Source organism: Theobroma cacao, chromosome 9 (assembly GCF_053813885.1).
Source record: "Theobroma cacao isolate CCN51 chromosome 9, ASM5381388v1, whole genome shotgun sequence".
NCBI lineage: Eukaryota > Viridiplantae > Streptophyta > Magnoliopsida > Malvales > Malvaceae > Theobroma > Theobroma cacao.
Window position 1 is genome coordinate 1,056,851 of NC_142647.1, and position 19,489 is coordinate 1,076,339.

The window sequence follows — 19,489 nt, forward strand, 5'->3', positions numbered from 1 at the left end:
TACAGTGATCTGAGTCCGTCTTTATTTCTACTTTTTTACTTCTACCTCGTCTAAACTGTAAATGGATGGGATTGAATTCAAGTTTTTAGGTTTCCTATCTGGTTTTTACCCAGAACTTACAGAAGCAGGGCCCTTCAATCAGTAAATACTACGGTTGAGAATTGTAAACTATGAGTGGTTAAAATTTCTCCGCCTTCCTTTTGGGACCTTCCCAATTTAGGATTTCGGACTCCTAATTCCCAAAGCCTTACAGATTCAAGCCAGAAATTGATAAGGCAGTCGAGAAAATCATGGGCGTTCAATCACTGTCTATCATCACACACAATTCAAAAATATCTGATGCCTGCAACATGAGCACTGGCATATGGCCATGTGAATCTGTTCTTGTTGAACAGGATGTTACCAGTCATTATGATTATATATAAATGTGAATGGCATTGTGTTAATTGTTTGAAATAGACCAGTCTTCATCATTCTCCATTTTCCAGCTAGCTTCAACCCGGAATGCTTCACTGTTCTTTTGTTTGGATGTCAGGAATAATTTGTAATGAGAATGGTGAAGAATTTTTCATGATCTTTGTTTTATATGTTCTTCGCTTCCAAATCTTTTGCCTGACAACATGTAAATCATGCAGACAGAAAGCTGGGTGTTTTCACCCAATGGGTTAAAAACAATGGTCTCAGAGGTTGAAGTTTTGCCCCCCCTATATTACACATAATTATTTGGTCTTCCTTTTGGAGTTTCAGGAATTGTTGTTTGCCAAATTGAGGCAGCAGACTGACGGAAGAGTGGGGCTCTTGGTGGGTGGCAATGGGTCTTTTGATCTGATGCCCATTTGGGGGAAGTAGGAGACATGACTGTGCTTGAAAATGAAACTGGAAAGCTCCAAAAATGTGAAATTCGTGTATGAAGGTGACTGAAAACAGAATCTTTGAGAAATCATGAGCATTTATTTTTTTTTTTTTGTTACAGCTTCAGGTTTCTTACCAGTTCCCCTGCTGAACTTGTAGAAAAATCCCACACCCAGCTTCGTTGCCGAGAAATCAGGACAGACGCAAATATTTGATTCAATGAACTTGCCCTTTAAACAGGAAATTGTTACCAAGTTTCCTGCATGATTTGATTCATATAACTCTTTGGTTTATCAGGATTCTCTCCTTCCCATACCAACCTGGCATTTTCCTTTGTTACCACGTGTTTTTAATTGGTTTCTCAATTGCATTGCAAAGTATATGTTTTTGATTTGATGGTGGTTTGGTTCTTCCTCTGTCTTGTTCGCAATCATTCATGTTTCTTCTTTACCACATTTATGTTGTCGACAACATATTGTCGACCAGGAAAAATCTGGATATCTCCCAAGGATCATGTGAAGTTTCAGTCTGTTTTTCTCCATTGGCAATGAATACTTTTTACATTTTTCTAGTTTCTCGAAAAAGGCAATTTGTCCTTCAGAATTCATCCTGATTTAATTCCTGTTGATCCCAACGCCAAATACCCTTTTTCCCCGTTATGTCCAAACAGTCTTGCACCTCTCAAATCTCTCTTAAATTTATTCTTGATTTAATCTATAAGAAGTCTTGTTATTGGAAAAGGGCAGCCTAGCTTGAACTCCTCCTTATTAAATTACTAATTGACCTTCGAAAATATCTTGATTAGAAGTGATCCCAACACCAAATATCTTAACATTTTTTCATCTCTCAAATTATTGAATAATTTATTTTGGACTTGATTTATTCCCATTAAATAGTTATTTCATTATGCGAACTGCACTGCAAAGAACTCTTGTTATTGGAAAAGGGTAGTCCAGCTTGAAACAGTGACACACATTTGATGAAATATTGACTAATTTGGCTAAATCTGAGCAAGAATGTAAAAAGCCTCCCGTCCCCCACATGTTCAAGCTTGATATTCAATCCCTTTCCATGGGTTATTTCCATGTGGGCGAGTGTGTGTGCGTTCCATCAACATCAATGAATAGAGAAAACCTGCTTTCATCAAACAGTAATTCTCGACATGAAACTGTGAGTTTCCTCAAGCAAGGAAAATGTTGTGACATCACATACGAGTGAAAGTGAAGAAAAAGAAAGAGAGAGAGAGAGGAAAACATAACATCATCGAAGCCATCCTCGTGTAAAACTTAATGTCCTCTGATACCTCTCTTTCTTTCCCTCATCTATCATGTCACCTACGTTTGCTCTGTGGGGTAGTTGCTGCCCCTTTACCATGTTCTGATGGCTGATTCCCGTCCCTCAAACGCTCTTCCATTCAAACAGTTTATCATGCTTTGCCCCCCTCCCTCTGCCCTCCACCAGTATTCTTCTTGACTCGGTCATTTGCTTGTCTCCAATTGCTTAGGCCTGTCTTAAGACAAAATTTACTGAACTTCTTTCATTAGGTACAAACAGCAGTAACTTGAAAGACTGTCAAAGCTAAGAAGTTGGAAAAGGAAATCCTGGCCAGTCACAGGTGAAGTTGACCTAGTAGAAAAACAAAGAAAGTTACTTAATTCATAACAAAAAAAAAAAATGATAGATTGTTACAAGAAAGGTAACTATGGGAACCGCAACCATAGGCTGACAAGTTGAATATGAAGATTAGAAAGTGAGAGGTGAGGGATGTAACTTTTCATTTTCTTTTACATCTTCTAGTAAAGCCCAGCAATCCCGAAACAATAAAAGAAAATATTCAATAAGCTGAAGAGATTTTGGGTTGTCCATTGAATTGGATATAGGTCAAGAGACTGAAGATTTTTGCAAGTGGCTTTGTGGTCCATGGAGAGAGTGCCTTAAAAGTGCTCTTGTGGTCCATGGAAAGAAAGAAAAGCCTAATTTTGAGGGTGAGAGAAGGGGGGGCAGTGAAACACGAGGTGAGAAAGGGGAGGAAAGCCAACCATGGGCACAAAACTCATCCAAATTTAGGCACATCCTCATCCCCCCCTCACATATTGTCAATTGAATCTTATCAAAAACAACAATCTGTACACACAAACATTTGATTCAAAAACCCCATATCATATCATCTAGTAGCAGTAATGAAAAGGAAAAGCATCTTCTTCAATCGAAACAAAAACAGCTACTGACCCCCTAATGATTCAACACTAAGCTTTTCCTTGGAAGAACCCAAACTTTTCTTTTAGCCCCAAATTCCCCTCTATAATTGTCCCAAATTAGATACCCAAATTTTTGTTTCTCTCCCCCCTCCTCCGTCCTTTGCACGATTGTTTTAGTGACAAGTGCACCTTGAAAAGAATAAACATCAAATGAGTGCAAAATAAGTCTTCCCAACACGAAAACACAAACGATTTCATCATTATGGATAAGGCGAATCACATCGAGTTTGGTGGGGGGCAAAAGCAAAACAAAAACCAAAGAAAAAAAAAGAAAAGAAACCCTTTGTCACGCGTAACGGAATTTGACAGTTCCATGTCTTTCTTTTTCTCTTTGATGCATTAGAAAGAGAAAAAAAGAATTTGGGACTAGTAAAAAAATTGTTTGGCAATAGCAACAGTTGGTGATTTGAACTGTTTGTCTATTCTTTCACCACTTTGTGTGTGAAAAAGTTGAGGGAAAAAGCCAACCTTTGCTTGGTTCTATATGGCCCCATTCCTTGAAAATAAGGCTTTTGGTCAAGGTTGAGGTTATCCCAAAATATCACATTCAAAAATCCCAAACCAACCTGCCATTTGTGTTAGGTTCAAACACTTTGTATTACCTAATATCAAATGATATTTTTTCTCCCATGAAATCTCGCCATCACTCAAGGATCATCAATACAGGATTCTTCTGATAAAGAGAGAAATAATGTTACAACAAGTAAAGTAAGATGATATGTTACTAGAGCCGTTCTTAAAGTGTTAAGTGCTATTTTTCTATTGTTTTAAAAGATTCAGGAAAGTGGTTTTCAGGGAAATAGCTGGGGGGGGGGCGGGAGGGGTTTGATATTTTTGATGTTAACAAGAAAAATTTACTTTGAATGACTGTATGTTTGAGAGGCATACAGATTCCAGGAGCAGGAGCAGGAGCAGGGGGGGGGTACTTTCATTTTCACAGAGTGGTCAAAACCCTCCAATAATGTACCCACATACACAGAGATCATATTGGAATCCCACCAATGTTCCCCCGATCATATCATCAATGAGATACCTTTTTGCAATTTACTACCGTAGACCTTTTTAGCAACACCTTCCAAAAAGCAATGCTGCCCCCACACTCCCTTTGTAAATAAAAATTTAAAAAAAAAAAAAAAAAGACCATTGCTATTTAAGATCACCTTTGCATTACATTTTTCTTACCCAAAATCCCAAATTCCATTCATGGGTTTGGGGTTTTCTTTTTCTTCTTTATCAACTCCACTTTTTATATATATTTTTATAATTTTAACTTATTATTTCTTTTCAATTAACACTGTAAACATCTTTTTTTTTTTCTCGATTAACATTACATAAATAAATTTTATTCTTACAATGGGTTATAAATGAGGTTGTTTTGGGTTTTTTTCTTTTTCTCTAGGAAGCTAATAGTTATGGGATTTCTCTCCGACCCAAGGATAAATCCAGGAGAAAATAATTAATGCCATAAATATTTTTCGCTTGTTTAAGGATCAGCAAAGGCTATCCCTATCCTACTCTCTTTCAGCCCATTGAATTTGCATTTTTATTGATTAAAAAAGGTGAAGCTGTAGAAAGTTACTGAAAGTGACACAGTGCAGCAAGTAATACCAGCAGCACTACTTTTTCTTTGAACCAAATATCTGCAGCCCCAAACTTACATCCCCTCCCTCTTTCCATCAATTTCCCTAAAAAGTTTTCCTTATAATCAACTGAAACTTCTGCAAAAACTTAAACCTTTCGGCCCTTCTTGATTTATTGAAATCATCATACAGTCTTTTGCACCAAAGGCCATCTCTTTCCCTTTCTCCATTATCTTTTTCTTCTTTTTTTTTATAAATTCTTCGACCCAAAACAAAAATATAGACATACGAAATACTCCATTCGTCTTATTTTATTGAAATTTTTTTAAAATTTTAAACATTTATATTATAAAAAAATCAAAATTTTAATATAAAATATAAGAAAGTTAAATTTGTCTTTAATCTTCGTTTATGTGAAAGTTGAAGAAATATAAATATTTAAGAACCGAGGAAATATATAAACGTAAACATTAATTAATTTAATTGAAATTTTGAGTTATGTTGTTTTATTGTAAATATAGATCCTACCATAAAGGACAACAACTTTCACCCTTGAAAGCTTGCACCAAGGGTGATGCTATCACTTGATCCTAAAACAAGATATTTTAATATTCAAAGGATTTGGCTACTAAAGAAAGACAAAAGCACAGACAAGCCTTACATAAGACTTTTTCCCACTCCCATAATACTATTAATCTTGGGTTTCAATATTAATTAAAAAAATATAAAAGGTTGGACCCACGCAATTTTAATACTACAATTAAAACAAGTTTAATTAAAACCTGCCAAGTGCCACCCACATAATCTTATATATTATTCAATTGGTTATACTAATCATCATCTCATCAACCTACTAATTAGTGAATAATAATAATAATAATAATAATAATAATAATATGTCTCCGTAAATATCATATTTGGTGTTATTTTTATAATTTTATTTCATATATTTAATACATTTTTTATATTATCACTATTTTTATTGTTAAATTATTTATTTTTTATGTTACAATATAAGATTTATGATTTAAAGTTGGGAATTTTAGATTTAAAAATTAATATTTAAACAAGAACACTAAATCGACTTATGACGTTAGGGAAGGTTGAAGATTTTTATTCTGTAAAACGTGTGGGTCCGTATAATTGTTTTGAAAGGTGCAGGTGGCGACATCCAATTGGTGGACATTGACAGCCCCGAGAATTGCACGTTGGGTTGCAAAGGGGCTTGCGGATGCTCCAGGAAACCTAGGTAGCGTCGCACTGGATTCTGTTGTGTTTCTGTGAGATTGGAGTTCGACACGTGTTCGTTTTGGTAACCATTCGATCAGCTGTTTGGATATTTTGATGGAGTTTAAGTAAGTTTTGCCCCCTCCAAACTCGCCTTTAAATCGCGTGGATTACACTCTCTTCAATCATAAAATAAAAAAAATATTCTTTTTTAGGTTCTCAGCATATTTTTAATAAGACATTAAATTTGTGCATTTAAATTTTATTAATATATTTTAAAATCTAAATTTTATTTTATTAATCTTAAATATCACATGAAAATATGAGCAAACATATCTAATTAAGGACATGAAGTATATTATAAAAATAATGATTTCAATATTGAATGTGATTCTTAATGTATTAAGATTCTTAATTTTTATGATAATGATAAAATAAGTGAATAACTTACTTGATCAATTTTCCAATTTTATAAATTTTAATTCGATTAATTAAGCATAAGAATTTTGATGGAGTGTAATGAAAATACTGTGATTAAAAGATTTAGATAATTTTAAACATGATACAACAAGATATAAGTTTAAATATAATTTTATCACATTTTATATATTAATGATTGATTAATAAAACTTTTATTAAGAAAAAAAAAAGGAAATTAGTTGTAGGTCACGTCGGGTGAGCGTGAAGCAAACAACACGTGACGGGGAGTCTTAACTTTCAACATGAATAGTCTTAGGAGCCCGGAGGAAACCAAGATTTGGGTCGTTGGAAAGCAAACAAAACAAACTAAAAAAAGAGAGAGAGAAAAGGTTTGGAAGCCGACGTGGAAAATAAGAAGCATGCGTGGAGAGAAAACAGAGACAATTTGACAGATGAAAAGGGACGTTTAACTGCCAATCCCAATGTATCGGACAGTGTCCAGATCATCCCCCACGGCACTGTGCACCCTTGCCAGGATGATCCGCAGCCACGCACCTTTTCTTCTCATTAATTAATCAACACATGTCTGCCGTCCAATTTTTCATCATCATCGTCCACCTGTTTGCTTTATTCCTCCCCTTGCTCCTTGATTTTCACCTTAATAATTAAAGGCGAACAATTTGATATTAAGTTTAAATAATAATAATAATAATGTTTTTATATATCAAAATATATATTTAAAAAATACATTCTAAATAACATGCTATCGATGGGTTCAAGTCTAAATTTTAAACACACAAAAGTAATCAAAATTTGAAATGATGGATAAATCATTTTTCTTAACCAATTATTATAAAATAAAAAGAAAACAAAATCAAATTAACTGAATTTAATCACCTATAAGAATCTAACTTCGTGGAATCTGTTTCGAGAATCAACAAAGTTGCTATAAGATGCCTCATTGCTTGAATCATTGGAGCATATCTAAGTGTCATGTTTTAAACTAAAAATTAATAAAAAGATTTTGTCTTGTGTCTTTTTAATCAAAAAAATTTAAAAGTTTGTCTCATAAAGTGAAGTTGTCCTCTACATAAACAATTATCTAGAGACATTTTTGGAATGTATATAATCTTTTTTTTTTTTGGTCTTGAAAGGAATATTGAACTTTGATGTGTTTAAAGGTCCAAGTTGTTAATTTAAAAAAAAAAATTCTTTAATCTATGATTAATTAACTATATATGAAAATATTTGATCTCTAAAATGATTGTTTACTAGCACAACTCTAGAGAACTGGTGCCGTTTTTATAAAAATTAATTTTCACACAACAATTGTAACGAAGAAAAATAATTTTTTAATGTATTAATTCGTATTCGAACATGTTTTTTGGCTCCACCTACCCACTAGCATTTCAAAATACTAAAAATTTTTATCTATAATTTCCCACCTAAAAAAAATTATCACAAAAAAAAAATCAAAAAATAAAGGTGTACACATGTTGGGATAATGTTAATGGCCTTATCCCTTTTATATTTACATTATTTTTCAGCCCATCATTTCCTTCATTTTTTTTAAATATTTAAATAAATAAATAAAGCATGTAAAACTGACAAATACAAGCAGTAATTGTTGTATCAACTATGAAATAGTTCAATCGTGCGTTGTGTAAACGTCAGTAACTATCATAACTATTTCCCTGATGTTCATGTGATAAACATGCATTGAATTTAATTTATTTTAATTTTTTATGTGCAAATAGACAAATATTAAAAATATATAAAAATTATATAGATTTTTATAGATAAATTATTAATTTGTTATATAAATTCATAAGGGTGTTTTGATGTTTTCAATATGTTAGCAAAATTTTTAATTTTCTCACTATGTCAATTAGTTGTGAAAACAAATAATAATTAAATAAGTCGATCGCATTTAAATTAATTAATAGTGTGATATTCAAATAGCATTTCAATTAATGTATAATTAGGAAGAAACTTCTGCTTCAAATAGAAAAGTCGTATACGATACTTCATCTGTTTATAATATTTTTTATTTTTACAAAAATTAAGATAAAAATTTTAAATTAAATATATTTTATATTAAAAATGAATTATTTAATATTTTTAAAATGAAAACTAAATTTATAATATTAAAAAAAGTATCAGGTAAAATTATTACAGTAAATTTATAAACATATGTAAAATGTAGGTATTTAAAAGCGGAAGTACATGTATGAAAGTGGGTACTAAAGGACCACAACGCAACATAAATTGGGGGAGCAAGGCTGAGGGAGACAGACAATCAGACATTTCCTAAGAAATTACGTAAGCCGCTCCCTCCTTTTTACCTTTCTATGCCTCTGCCGTCTGCCTGACGACAGGTCATCACCACCTACAAAAATGAACAGCAAAAATAAATCAAAATTTTTCTTCTATTATTATTATTTTAAGGCAGAGAAAACAAGTAGGTAGGGGACCATCCTTTCCTTATAGCTGGACAGTTTGCCATAAAACCCAAACAGTACCTTCCCCTTCGTGGGCCCCACTTTCCCTTTGTGGACCCCTTCTCCTCTCCTCTTTTATTTTATTTTTTATTTGAGGGTTTTGGGCCCCGCAGCTTCGTTGAGGGGACCAGTAACAGTTTGCATTGATTAAGCCGGCGGCTGTCAGAGAAGTCAAAATTCTCGGTGGTCCCCGCTTCCCCCTATCCCTCATCAATCCACGTGTACGGCTATGATACGCTTTCTCCTGAGCGCGTGCTTAGAACTGGGGACCACCCGGTGGTCCAAAGACCCCTCCTCTCGACGCGTGTCCCCGAGTCGTTGTCCCCGCAAGTGGCGGAGAGAGAAGCGACGTAATTTATGGTCCCCGCCCCCGGCGCCCCCCCCTCCTCTCTTCTTTCGTTTTCGCGCGATGTCTCTCTTTCTCCACCTCCTCCTCCTCCTCCTCCACGTCCACTACCTCATCATCTTCGGAGAAACTGGTGGTCATGTGAAACCGTACGGAACTGAAAAACTTCTACTGCAAGACATTCCCCCCCCGGTTGCCTTTTCGTTAATGGTCGGATTTTTTATTTTTTAACCAACTGCTAATCTCGTCAGTCTACAGTGCCCGTGACGTGGAAAGCATGCTCCCAGTTTTAAGGGATACAGCTGCTTACTATGAAAATTACTTACTACGGACCAACTTCGCCTACTCTTTTCTAGATACGATGATGTAGTTTGTTGCTGTAAGCACTTTTGACATGCATGGTACGCTCCGCTAATGTTCTTCTTTTTCCAGTACAAAAAAATGACCGTCCAATCTAACCAACTTTAGATTTCTGAAAATCCTACTACCAGTATTTTCCTAATTTTTTCTTTTTTTCCCCTGTTTTTTGGGTTTTCCGAGATTTAATCATGCATCATTCCCTGTTAATTGAGTTTAGATTTTTAATTTAAAAAATTAATTAATTATAATTATTATTGAAAACTCGATATAGAAAAAAGATATTTACAATTATTTAGTTGAATAATAAAATGTTTACCATTATCATTATTTTCGTGTTAAATCTCTATTATGAAAATATATATTCATATAGTATTTATATATGATCATGTGTAATGTCTATACTTTGGTATTTCAGTTCTATTCATAACTGATTAACAGTTAATGTTGATTCCCATTTAATAACCAACAAAATATTTATTGGCAAACAGATTTGAAAATTGTTCATCAATGTGAACAGTGCTTTGGAACACTGTTTTCCAATGGTTTCCAACCCTATTTTGCTATTGCGGCTCTGCAAACTTTTCCAGCTTTCCCTTCATTTGCAGTAAATATTAAATTATTATAAATTCAAATATTTGATTTATTAATTAATATATATAAAAAAAATTTCACCACCAATTTATTAAAAATATTGAATTGATCAATATAATTTAATTTTTATTATTTTTTATAAAAACTGTAATTAATCTAATGTACCTTAATTTAAAATCGAATCCATGGACCGAATAGATTCACATTTATAGCATTTTTTGAAGAAACTATAGGAGGAAAAAGAATAGTGATCCAGGAACATAAAATACGATTGTTGCAACAGTTTAAGAAAGACCGGAGCAGCTTCGGCGGTACGGCAACCTGCGCCTCTGCCACTCATCTACATATATGCTTCGGTTTGGTCTGAATGCAACCCCGCACTTTACGTTCCAATTTTTTTTTCAAAAAAAATTTAAAATAAAACCCTGGTCCCCACTCCCAAGGATTGCCACGTGACAGTTCGGAAACCGCCAGATCAAAATCAATCAACGCCTTCCATCGGCCAAGCCTACGACCCAGGAAGGTCCACGCATGTTTTCGATAGAAGTTCCTTGGTACTTCCTCCCCCCCTACTAGTCTTTTCGGATTAGGAAAAAAAGAAAGAAATAAATAAATATTAGTAGTAATAAAAAATGATTATCGGTTTTCAATCATGTAAACATTTGATTCTACACACAAAAAGTCAAAATAATTTTCTAAATTGTTTGAAAATAAAAGATAATTACGACTACTAAAACATTCCGTATCTAAATATTTAATTTTTAATAAAAGTTAATATAAAAATTGTAATTATTTAAAATAAAAATATTTTGGGAAGAATAGTAAAATTATTTTTCGGATGTAAAAGGATAAATATATTTTCTCATTTAAAATTATTATTATTTAAATTTTTATAGACATTATGGCATGATGCCTTGTAAGAAAAATAATGTTTGTCGTACAACATAATCACATAGGGAAACTGTAGCAAAATAATAATGAGATAATAACAATAAGAAATAATACTAAACAAAATTAAAATGAAAAATGAAATGGTCCCCCCATCCTGCCCACCCCCGCACCCTCCCATAAACCTCCAGCATGTTCATAATAAGCAGATTTCTTCACCTGAAAACCGCCTTTTGAAAACTGCTTCCCTCTCTTCTTTCTTTCTTTCTTCTTCTTCTGCTTCTCTCTCTTTCCCTTTCTCTATTTGCACGTTTCATACAGTAACTCGTAATCATATATCTTTTTCTCTTACACCATATATCCTTAAAAGCCCTTAGCTTTGTTTGCTCTCTTGCACTGTTGTTTTCTCTCTGAAATACGAAGGATACAATCCCAGTTGTGTTTATAACTTGATACTGTGAACAAAGAAAGAAAAGAATCAGTCTTTTCCATCGTTTCTTTCGCTTTCTCTTTCTCTCTCTATCAAGCCATGAATTCATAATTGTCATCATCGTCTTCATCATCATCATCATCATCATAATATCTCTCTTTCGAATACGTTTTACAGAAAAAGAAAAGTGAGAAGGGGGGGGGGGCACATGGCGTTTCACCACAACCACCTTACTCAAGACCTTCCTCTACATCACTTTACCGACCAACAACAACAGCAACAAACGACCCAACAGCAACAAACCCAACAACTGCCGGAAACCACCGCACCCAATTGGTTAAACAGCGCTCTCCTCCGTTCACAGCAGCCTCAACCACCACAACCGCACACTCACTTCTCCGACCCTAACTTCCTTAACCTTCATACTACCACGACTGCTTCTGACTCCACCGCGGCTTCCCACGGACCCAACCAGTGGCTCTCCCGTTCGTCTTCCTCGATTCTTCAACGCAACCACAGTGACGTCATCGACGACGTGGCAGCCGCAGCGGCAGCAGCAGCAGGAGGAGGAGGCGGGGACTCCATGATCGCCGTGGAATCGGGAGATTTGAAGAACAGCAACAGCGAGACTATGAATAATAACAACAAGAGCGAAGGTGTTGTAGTAGAAAGTGGGGGAGGTGGAAGTGGTGCTGGAGATGGAGTTGTGAATTGGCAGAATGCGAGACACAAGGCGGAGATACTAGCTCACCCTTTGTATGAGCAACTATTATCTGCACACGTGGCGTGTCTAAGGATCGCCACGCCAGTCGATCAGCTTCCGAGGATCGATGCTCAGCTGGCTCAGTCACAGCATGTGGTGGCGAAGTACTCGGCTCTCGGTGGCGGGGCCCAGGGCCTAGTTGGTGATGACAAAGAGCTTGATCAGTTCATGGTATGCTACTACTCCCACTGTTAGTCTGTTACTACTACTTATTTCCTTTACTGGTTCTCTTCTTTCTTTGAAATCATTCATCTGATTAGCCTTGAGTGGCAATTTGGTAACTCCATACCCGGAGAAATGAGAAGAATTCACTGCTTCCCTGTGTGCTCCGTGATTGTTTCCATTTAAAGCTATCTGAAATTCTAAACCAAAGCCTTCAAAACTTTCTGTCCTTCGGGTTCTTCAAACTTCTTGATTAGACTGGGCAGGAAACTGGTTTTAATTGCTAGCAGTTTTGTTGAGATTAATGCTGATTAATCTTTTTAAACATTGGTGATTAATTCAGGGGAGTGGGGTGCACCGACAATTGTTTTTCTGATAAAGAGAAAGAAGGGAAAAAAGTTTGGTAGTGCATTTGTTTTTTGTTAGATAGGATGAGTTGATTGGTAGCAAGGAAAAAGTTGAAACCTTAAGTTTACAATTCAACCAGAGCCAAATCTGGAAAGGGTTCCTTGGCAGTCTCAGAGGTGATTTACTCATGTTTCAGAGGTAAAAGAAAATTTATGGTGAAGAAACCGATTGCTGATGCTGTGACAGCTTTGATTAGAAACCGTTGGGCAGGCTGAATTGTTAGAACTAGTTTGGCAGCCATAAGATATAGCATGAGAAAAATTGCATTAATGTCTAATCCTGATGAGCGAAGAGCGGTGTGAGCTGGTATTTGTGAACCAAAATAAGTGAATAGGTCGTTTCTTCCTTTTCCTTTTGGTGAATTGGATTGGACATTTTTTATGTCAAATAATGGGAAGTTCCAATCTCAACAATGTCAAGAACTTATGCTATTTCTCCACGCATCCTTCTCTATCTTCACTTTCCTAGTACCGCAAGGATAAGGAATTCCCACCTTTACCATTCTTTTTTGAAGAAAAATACTCCAGAGATTAATGAGGTAGCATATTGCATTCAAAAATTCAAGTGTTATGTCATTCTCACATGTGTGATAATCATGGAATCCTCCTCACTCTGTTCTGGACAGATGCAAGAACACAGATACAACTAGCTTTGCGAAGAATCATCAGCATTTGGTGACAATGCTTGGTTTCATAAATGATTAATGCCTTTGAATTTCTCATGATTAGAAAAGAGAATCTCTATTGTACACTTGTTTTCAACATTGGCCTCTCTTGCTGATAAAATATAGATTTCAATGCATCTTTGTATGTTGAAGTTTCAGAAGCCAATTTTAACCTTTTCCCATCCTTGGTAATGCAGACGCATTATGTTCTGTTGCTATGTTCATTTAAAGAACAATTGCAACAACATGTTCGGGTCCATGCAATGGAAGCAGTAATGGCTTGTTGGGATATTGAGCAATCCTTACAGAGCTTAACAGGTAATGTTCTTGAAAATATCTCATTTTATTTGCATAGCGACATTGCCTTCCTGATATAAAATTATTGCTTCCAATATTGGTTCAGTACTCCAATGATTTGCAGTATTCTATGTGATTTCTAATCTGTGACAAATCATATTAGATGATGCTGATTTGTGTTCGAAAATATCTTGCCTTTCCATATTGATTTAAGTACATTGATATGATTTCTAAGATCCTCTTCTCTCATATTTAGAGAAAAATATGGCCCAAGTTAATCTTGAATGCTGATTCTGTCATAATCTCTGCTGTGGCACATAAACAGGAGTTTCTCCAGGCGAAGGTACAGGTGCAACAATGTCTGATGACGATGAAGACCAAGTGGACAGTGATGCCAACTTGTTTGATGGAAGTCTGGAAGGTCCAGATTCCATGGGATTTGGGCCTCTGATCCCAACAGAGAGTGAGAGGTCTTTGATGGAGCGTGTGAGGCAAGAACTGAAGCATGAACTCAAACAGGTAATTGTTGAAATTATTGTTTTGTGGAGATTTTGATGTTTTGAGAATCAAGGTTACCGACTTGTGCACTCCTTACAGGGTTACAAGGAGAAGATTGTTGACATAAGGGAGGAAATTTTGCGCAAGAGACGGGCAGGGAAACTTCCTGGTGACACAACATCAGTTTTAAAAGCTTGGTGGCAGTCACATTCTAAGTGGCCATACCCTACTGTTAGTGTCTAGTTCACCACTACCATGAACTGCATTCAACAAACAAAAGGCACTCTGTTCATAACATTTTAAGCACCTAATCTTTTAATAGACTTGGGTCTGATAGCTTCAGGGTTATGTTGACAGAAATTTTGTTTTCATATCAGAAAATTTTTTACTTAAGTTTGTACCTGAAGTTTTGAAGATGCATTGGTTTCTTGAGCTATTTGCACATCAAATGCGTCCGGCTAGATCTTTGCTCCAACTTCTAAATAACTGATCTTAACAAATTTTCAGGAGGAAGATAAGGCGAGGTTGGTTCAGGAAACAGGTTTACAATTAAAACAGATTAACAATTGGTTCATCAATCAGAGGAAGAGGAACTGGCATAGCAACCCATCAACTTCTACCGTCTTGAAGAGCAAACGCAAAAGGTATGGTAAATAATGCATGTCATCTAGGTAATTTATCCTTCTTGAGATCTTTGCACCAACCTTAATTTGAAAAGAAGTAATGCAGGTGAAAACAGCGGTGATCAATTCATGTAAAATGGAGGAAGACAGTCCAGAAACAATCACATAGATGATGTCTCTTCACATTTCCACTTCAATGATAAAAATCCAACATACTACATAGAAAAATTGCAACATTATAGGCTTTTCATGGAACTGCTGCGGGGGTTTCAAGTGAAAGGAACAGATTTTGCTTCAACATGAGAAAAGGGCTAACACAGAGGATGAGGTTAGAATTGATGGAAACCCGATTTGTGCCGTTTTGCAGGTATGCGTAGAGGCATGCAGTTTGGCGCTATGCACGCCATGCTATATTGTTAGAGAAAATTTAGGAATTATATTACTGTAACTTTATTGGATAATTCCATTTGCATTGGCGAATTATGATTTTTGTTCTTCGTTCTTTTTGTCTCATTTCCATATCTGTGAATAAGCTTAGTGAGGGGTTTTGTGAGTGTACAGTGTAATAATCTTTACATAATTCCTTACAGTTATACTATTCATCATAGCTTTTTCTTTGGCATTGTAATGTAGAGTTAAAAATTTGCAGCAAAGATAATATATATGCTTCCACAGGTTTAATTGCCTTAGCTCTTGCCAGCAATTGCATTTGTTAGAAACCTTCTTAATAAAAGTCTTCTGTTGTCACTTGATGTCTGTTCGGTATTTTACCTTATGTGTTCAATCTTATACTATCAACCGAAAACTTCAACTTTTAATTAAACCTGTTAGATTTCAAAACCTAAACTTCAAGACATGAGTGACGTTACATGACGTAAAACTATGAATAGGGTATCAAGTGAGATATCAAATAGTAATAGAGGATTTTTCTTGAAGGTCTTTCTCTTTTGTAGTCTTCTTTGCTTTTTAGATATGAAAATGGATTTGGATATGCCTTAATGATAGACTCATAACAGTGTGAATTTGGGTCTATGCCTAGCTTTTCATGCATAAATGTAGAATAACTTTGCAGGGTCAAAAGTCTTCAACTTTAGGTGCATTATTTTCTTATTCGAGTAGGTGGGACTTTTGAGATATGGATGTGCATGATTGACTTTGGTTTTGGTTTACCTTTAAGGAAGTTTGGAGATCACACCGAAAATCTCGTTTGTCTTATATGTCAAATTGAACCAAACTGTATTTGGGAATTGGACTGGGGAATCTGTTAAGCAAGCATACTGCACTATTGTGATCAGTTTTGGGCCGGTGGACTCTGCTCAACAAGCAAGCTATGAAGGTTTCTACTATGAATGGATTCAGGGTAATTACCCAAATTTATAAAACATTGACTTCTATACAAGTTATATTAGATTATTGAGAGTGCACGTCTTGTTAACCATTTTTAAAAAATTAAATAAAATATTTTAATCTCATATCGAATAATAAGAGAGTTTACAAAAGTTTATACATTGTAGTTAGTCTTTTAAAAAGAAAGTAAATATCTCATCACAATCTAGTCTTGTCCCAAAAATTTTGAGTTGTCTCTACGTCTGGAGAATTATTGAGATTGAATTGGAACAAAATCATTGATTCTCTTCTACTTTTGTTAGAACTAAACCGAATTAATGAGCTAAACAAGATTGGAAGGTATCAGGTTTAAGGTTTAACCAAGGTGGTAGGCCATTAATTTAATGTATAGTAATTTTAGAATAATATGCTTAATTGTAAGAAGGAAAAAGAAATCCATAGAATTCTATGGGGGGCTCTTGTGGATTAAGATTCAATGTCAAATCCATCTAGAAATCACATTGGAAGTAAAAAGAAAAAGGAAAGCAATTTCCACCAATTTTTGATCATCAATTATTAACATGTCGGGCGTTCGTGGCATATTGAAAATTCAGATGAACAGAGAACAATGAACAATGTACAGGATCAATGTTTACACTTTTATATGGTATAATAATTCAATCAAAAACTGGGTTTATCACGTCCCCTCTCCCCTTTCTGTATCCCTGCTGGAGCTGCAAATCTAGCAGAGAAACCAGGAAATCCAGCATCAACTTCCCTATGTATCCCTTCATCGAAATTGAGTTCATAGCTCTGAGGATCATACTGAAACAGCATCGACGGCCTTCTTTTCTTGTTAATCCCGTGTATGCTAAACCTGCGGATGAAGTTCTTCCACCTCGGCCCTGCCAAAACCTCTGATGTTTCTCTGAGTTTCATAGCTTTTCTCTTCAACCAACCGTCTCTTACCTCTTCCTTTTGGTGCAGCAGGTACTCCTGCCCTCCTCCATTGCCGTTCCGACGCCACCAGCAAAGGCCCTGGATGCAACCGCATCCGGATGATGAAATCCTCTCTTCGAAATCTCGAGCGCCTTCGTCGTCGTCGTCTCTTAATGGCCAAGTTTCGTTAACATGTGCTGGTTTCTCCTGTGGGGTGGCCATGGGAGGAGGAAGAAGAAGTGAAGGAAAACTTTGGGCTTTGGGAGCAAAGATGAATACCCCAAGACAAATGCCAGACGCTATTAAAAAGAAACACCCAAAGCCTTAGATTTTCTCCTAGAGGGAGAAGAAATTGGAGACTTAATCAAAAAGGTGAAGTGGTGAACACTAGGAACTAAGATGGACAAATTCTATGCATGCAAATGAGCAAAAAGGATGAAATCGGTGACATAAGAAAATCCAAAGTCTAACTTGATTAGGCCACGAACTTTTCCTTTTTGAGGATTGATGTCTCTTATTGAACTGTCATTAAGTAATATTTGACAGCTCAGTGAATAAAGAAGTAGTCGTTGGTTCCTGTTAGCATTTGCCGGCCAATTCCAGCTCCAGCTCACTCACTGGTAGCCTGTGTGGCTCCAGCTGCCGTCTTGACCGTTAAAAGGGTCCAAAAGTGGCTCTAAATCTTCAAAAAAATATATCACATTAAACATTTAATATTTGTCCATGTTTACCTACAAATGAAATTAGATAAATACTAATAATAATTAGTAGAATATTCTCTACGTGAACGCCACTAATGCTCTCCGTGTTTTGCTAGACATGAACCTAATTCCGCTATGGACGGGTTATGGGCGGTAGGAATTAGGGCCGGTAGCCCCAAATAAGGCCTTGCTTCAGAGGGCCAGTGTCCATGTGCCACATTAATAATGATGGAAGTATTTCAAAATCTTATCCCAACCATAAAATGTATGTATTTTTAATTTAAAAAGTTAAATTCGAATTCACTTTTTTATAAAATCATCATATCTTAACAAATAAACTTTAAGTAATCACGAAACTTCGATTTAATCATTTATGAGTACAATTTTAACATGATCGGGACATTTCCTCGTATGTCACTAGTTTATTAGGAAACAAGAAAACAATTAAAATTTGGTTTTTGCAAGAAACTTCGAACAAATATCTCTGGCACTTTAGGAACTTTGGTTACCAATTAATTAGCCAGTTTGCTTAAAGACTACTTTATAACCAAAGCAAACCATACTACAACCTTAATTTACACGACTAAAGCTAATCGTGGTGTTGAGTCCAAAAACAATTGGAAATATGTCCCAATCCCTTGCTATCATTGTCCTTTAAGCCATTGAATGTAAGGTCATTAAATGGCAGTCATTAAAAGATGTTTTGGCAAGAAACATGGCCAACATTTCTTTGTCTGTAAGCTAAGATTGCAGCTTCCTTTCTATCGTGAATGCTTCCAAATGTCAGTCCCCAAACCCAGTTGTAAGGTGGGAAATTTCAGAAAGATCAATCGACTTGTGGCTTATTCTCCCCTTCTGGTCGGAAATTGCTCGTACAAATTTCCGAAAGCAGTTTCCAGGAAAATGACTGAAAGGTGGAAAGCAGGACCCGGTTTTTAACTGTCTAACGACGTTTGTCCTTTTCCTAGTGGTGTCGGCACTTCCAAAGTTAAGTTTGTCTGTTTTTTTTTTGTGCAGTGGGTTATTACAAAAGGTTGGCTAAAGGCTAAAATATTTGTTTGGTGAATCTCCAAATCCCAAAGGCTAACTTACAAAGATACTAGAATATACAAATCTATATAAAAATAAGAGTTAGGTTTAAGTAAATTATTGTTATTTTTCTAATATAAGAAGTCAATATCCAAATGTAAACCCCAAAATTCTCTTAATTTGCCTAATTTTAACAATTAAAAGAAAAACTATGCAAAAAATTTAGGAGGAAAAAGAAAATTGAAATATATAAACACCACAAAATGGTCAAACATGTATATAATATGTAATATTCTGCTTGTCTCTAAATGTTTGTTTTTTTAAATATTTATGAGGATTAAGACAAAAATTTTGTTTTTAATGTATTTTATATTAAAGTTTGAAATTTTTTGTAATATAAATATTTAATGTTTTGAATATGAAAAAGTAAAAAAAAATCATGAAAATAAATTTGAAATATTAAAAAAGTAAGAATATTAGATGAGGTTTATATTGAAGTTTTAAAAAAATGACTTTATTTTGAAAAACTCGAAAACAAAATATGAAGAAAAGAGTCTAAAAATAAAAGAAAAAATGTTTTAAAATATTTTTAAAAAAAAACGAAAGGAGTATATCTATAATAATGT

At 35.1% G+C, this 19,489-nt stretch overlaps 2 protein-coding genes across 4 annotated transcripts; one reads left to right on the forward strand and one right to left on the reverse strand.

Annotated features, from left to right (window-relative positions):
* Positions 1–11,229: 11,229 nt before the first annotated feature.
* Positions 11,230–15,490, forward strand: LOC108663459 (homeobox protein knotted-1-like 3). 3 transcript variants are annotated; one of them, XM_018127557.2, is made up of 6 exons: positions 11,230–12,387; positions 13,648–13,768; positions 14,073–14,266; positions 14,345–14,476; positions 14,753–14,889; positions 14,964–15,490. In XM_018127557.2, the coding sequence occupies exons 1-6, from the start codon at positions 11,662–11,664 to the stop codon at positions 15,001–15,003; spliced, it is 1,350 nt and encodes a 449-aa protein (XP_017983046.2). In that variant the 5' UTR covers positions 11,230–11,661; the 3' UTR covers positions 15,004–15,490. The 3 variants fall into 3 exon arrangements, with proteins under 3 accessions (XP_017983046.2, XP_017983047.2, XP_017983048.2); XM_018127558.2 differs by having other exon boundaries at positions 14,967–15,490; XM_018127559.2 differs by having other exon boundaries at positions 11,231–12,387; positions 14,975–15,490.
* Positions 15,491–16,722: 1,232 nt separating this feature from the next.
* LOC108663460 (uncharacterized) lies at positions 16,723–17,755 on the reverse strand. The gene has a single exon (XM_018127560.2). It carries the CDS (start codon positions 17,353–17,355, stop codon positions 16,876–16,878), a length of 480 nt encoding a protein of 159 aa, XP_017983049.2. The 5' UTR covers positions 17,356–17,755; the 3' UTR covers positions 16,723–16,875.
* Positions 17,756–19,489: the final 1,734 nt, after the last annotated feature.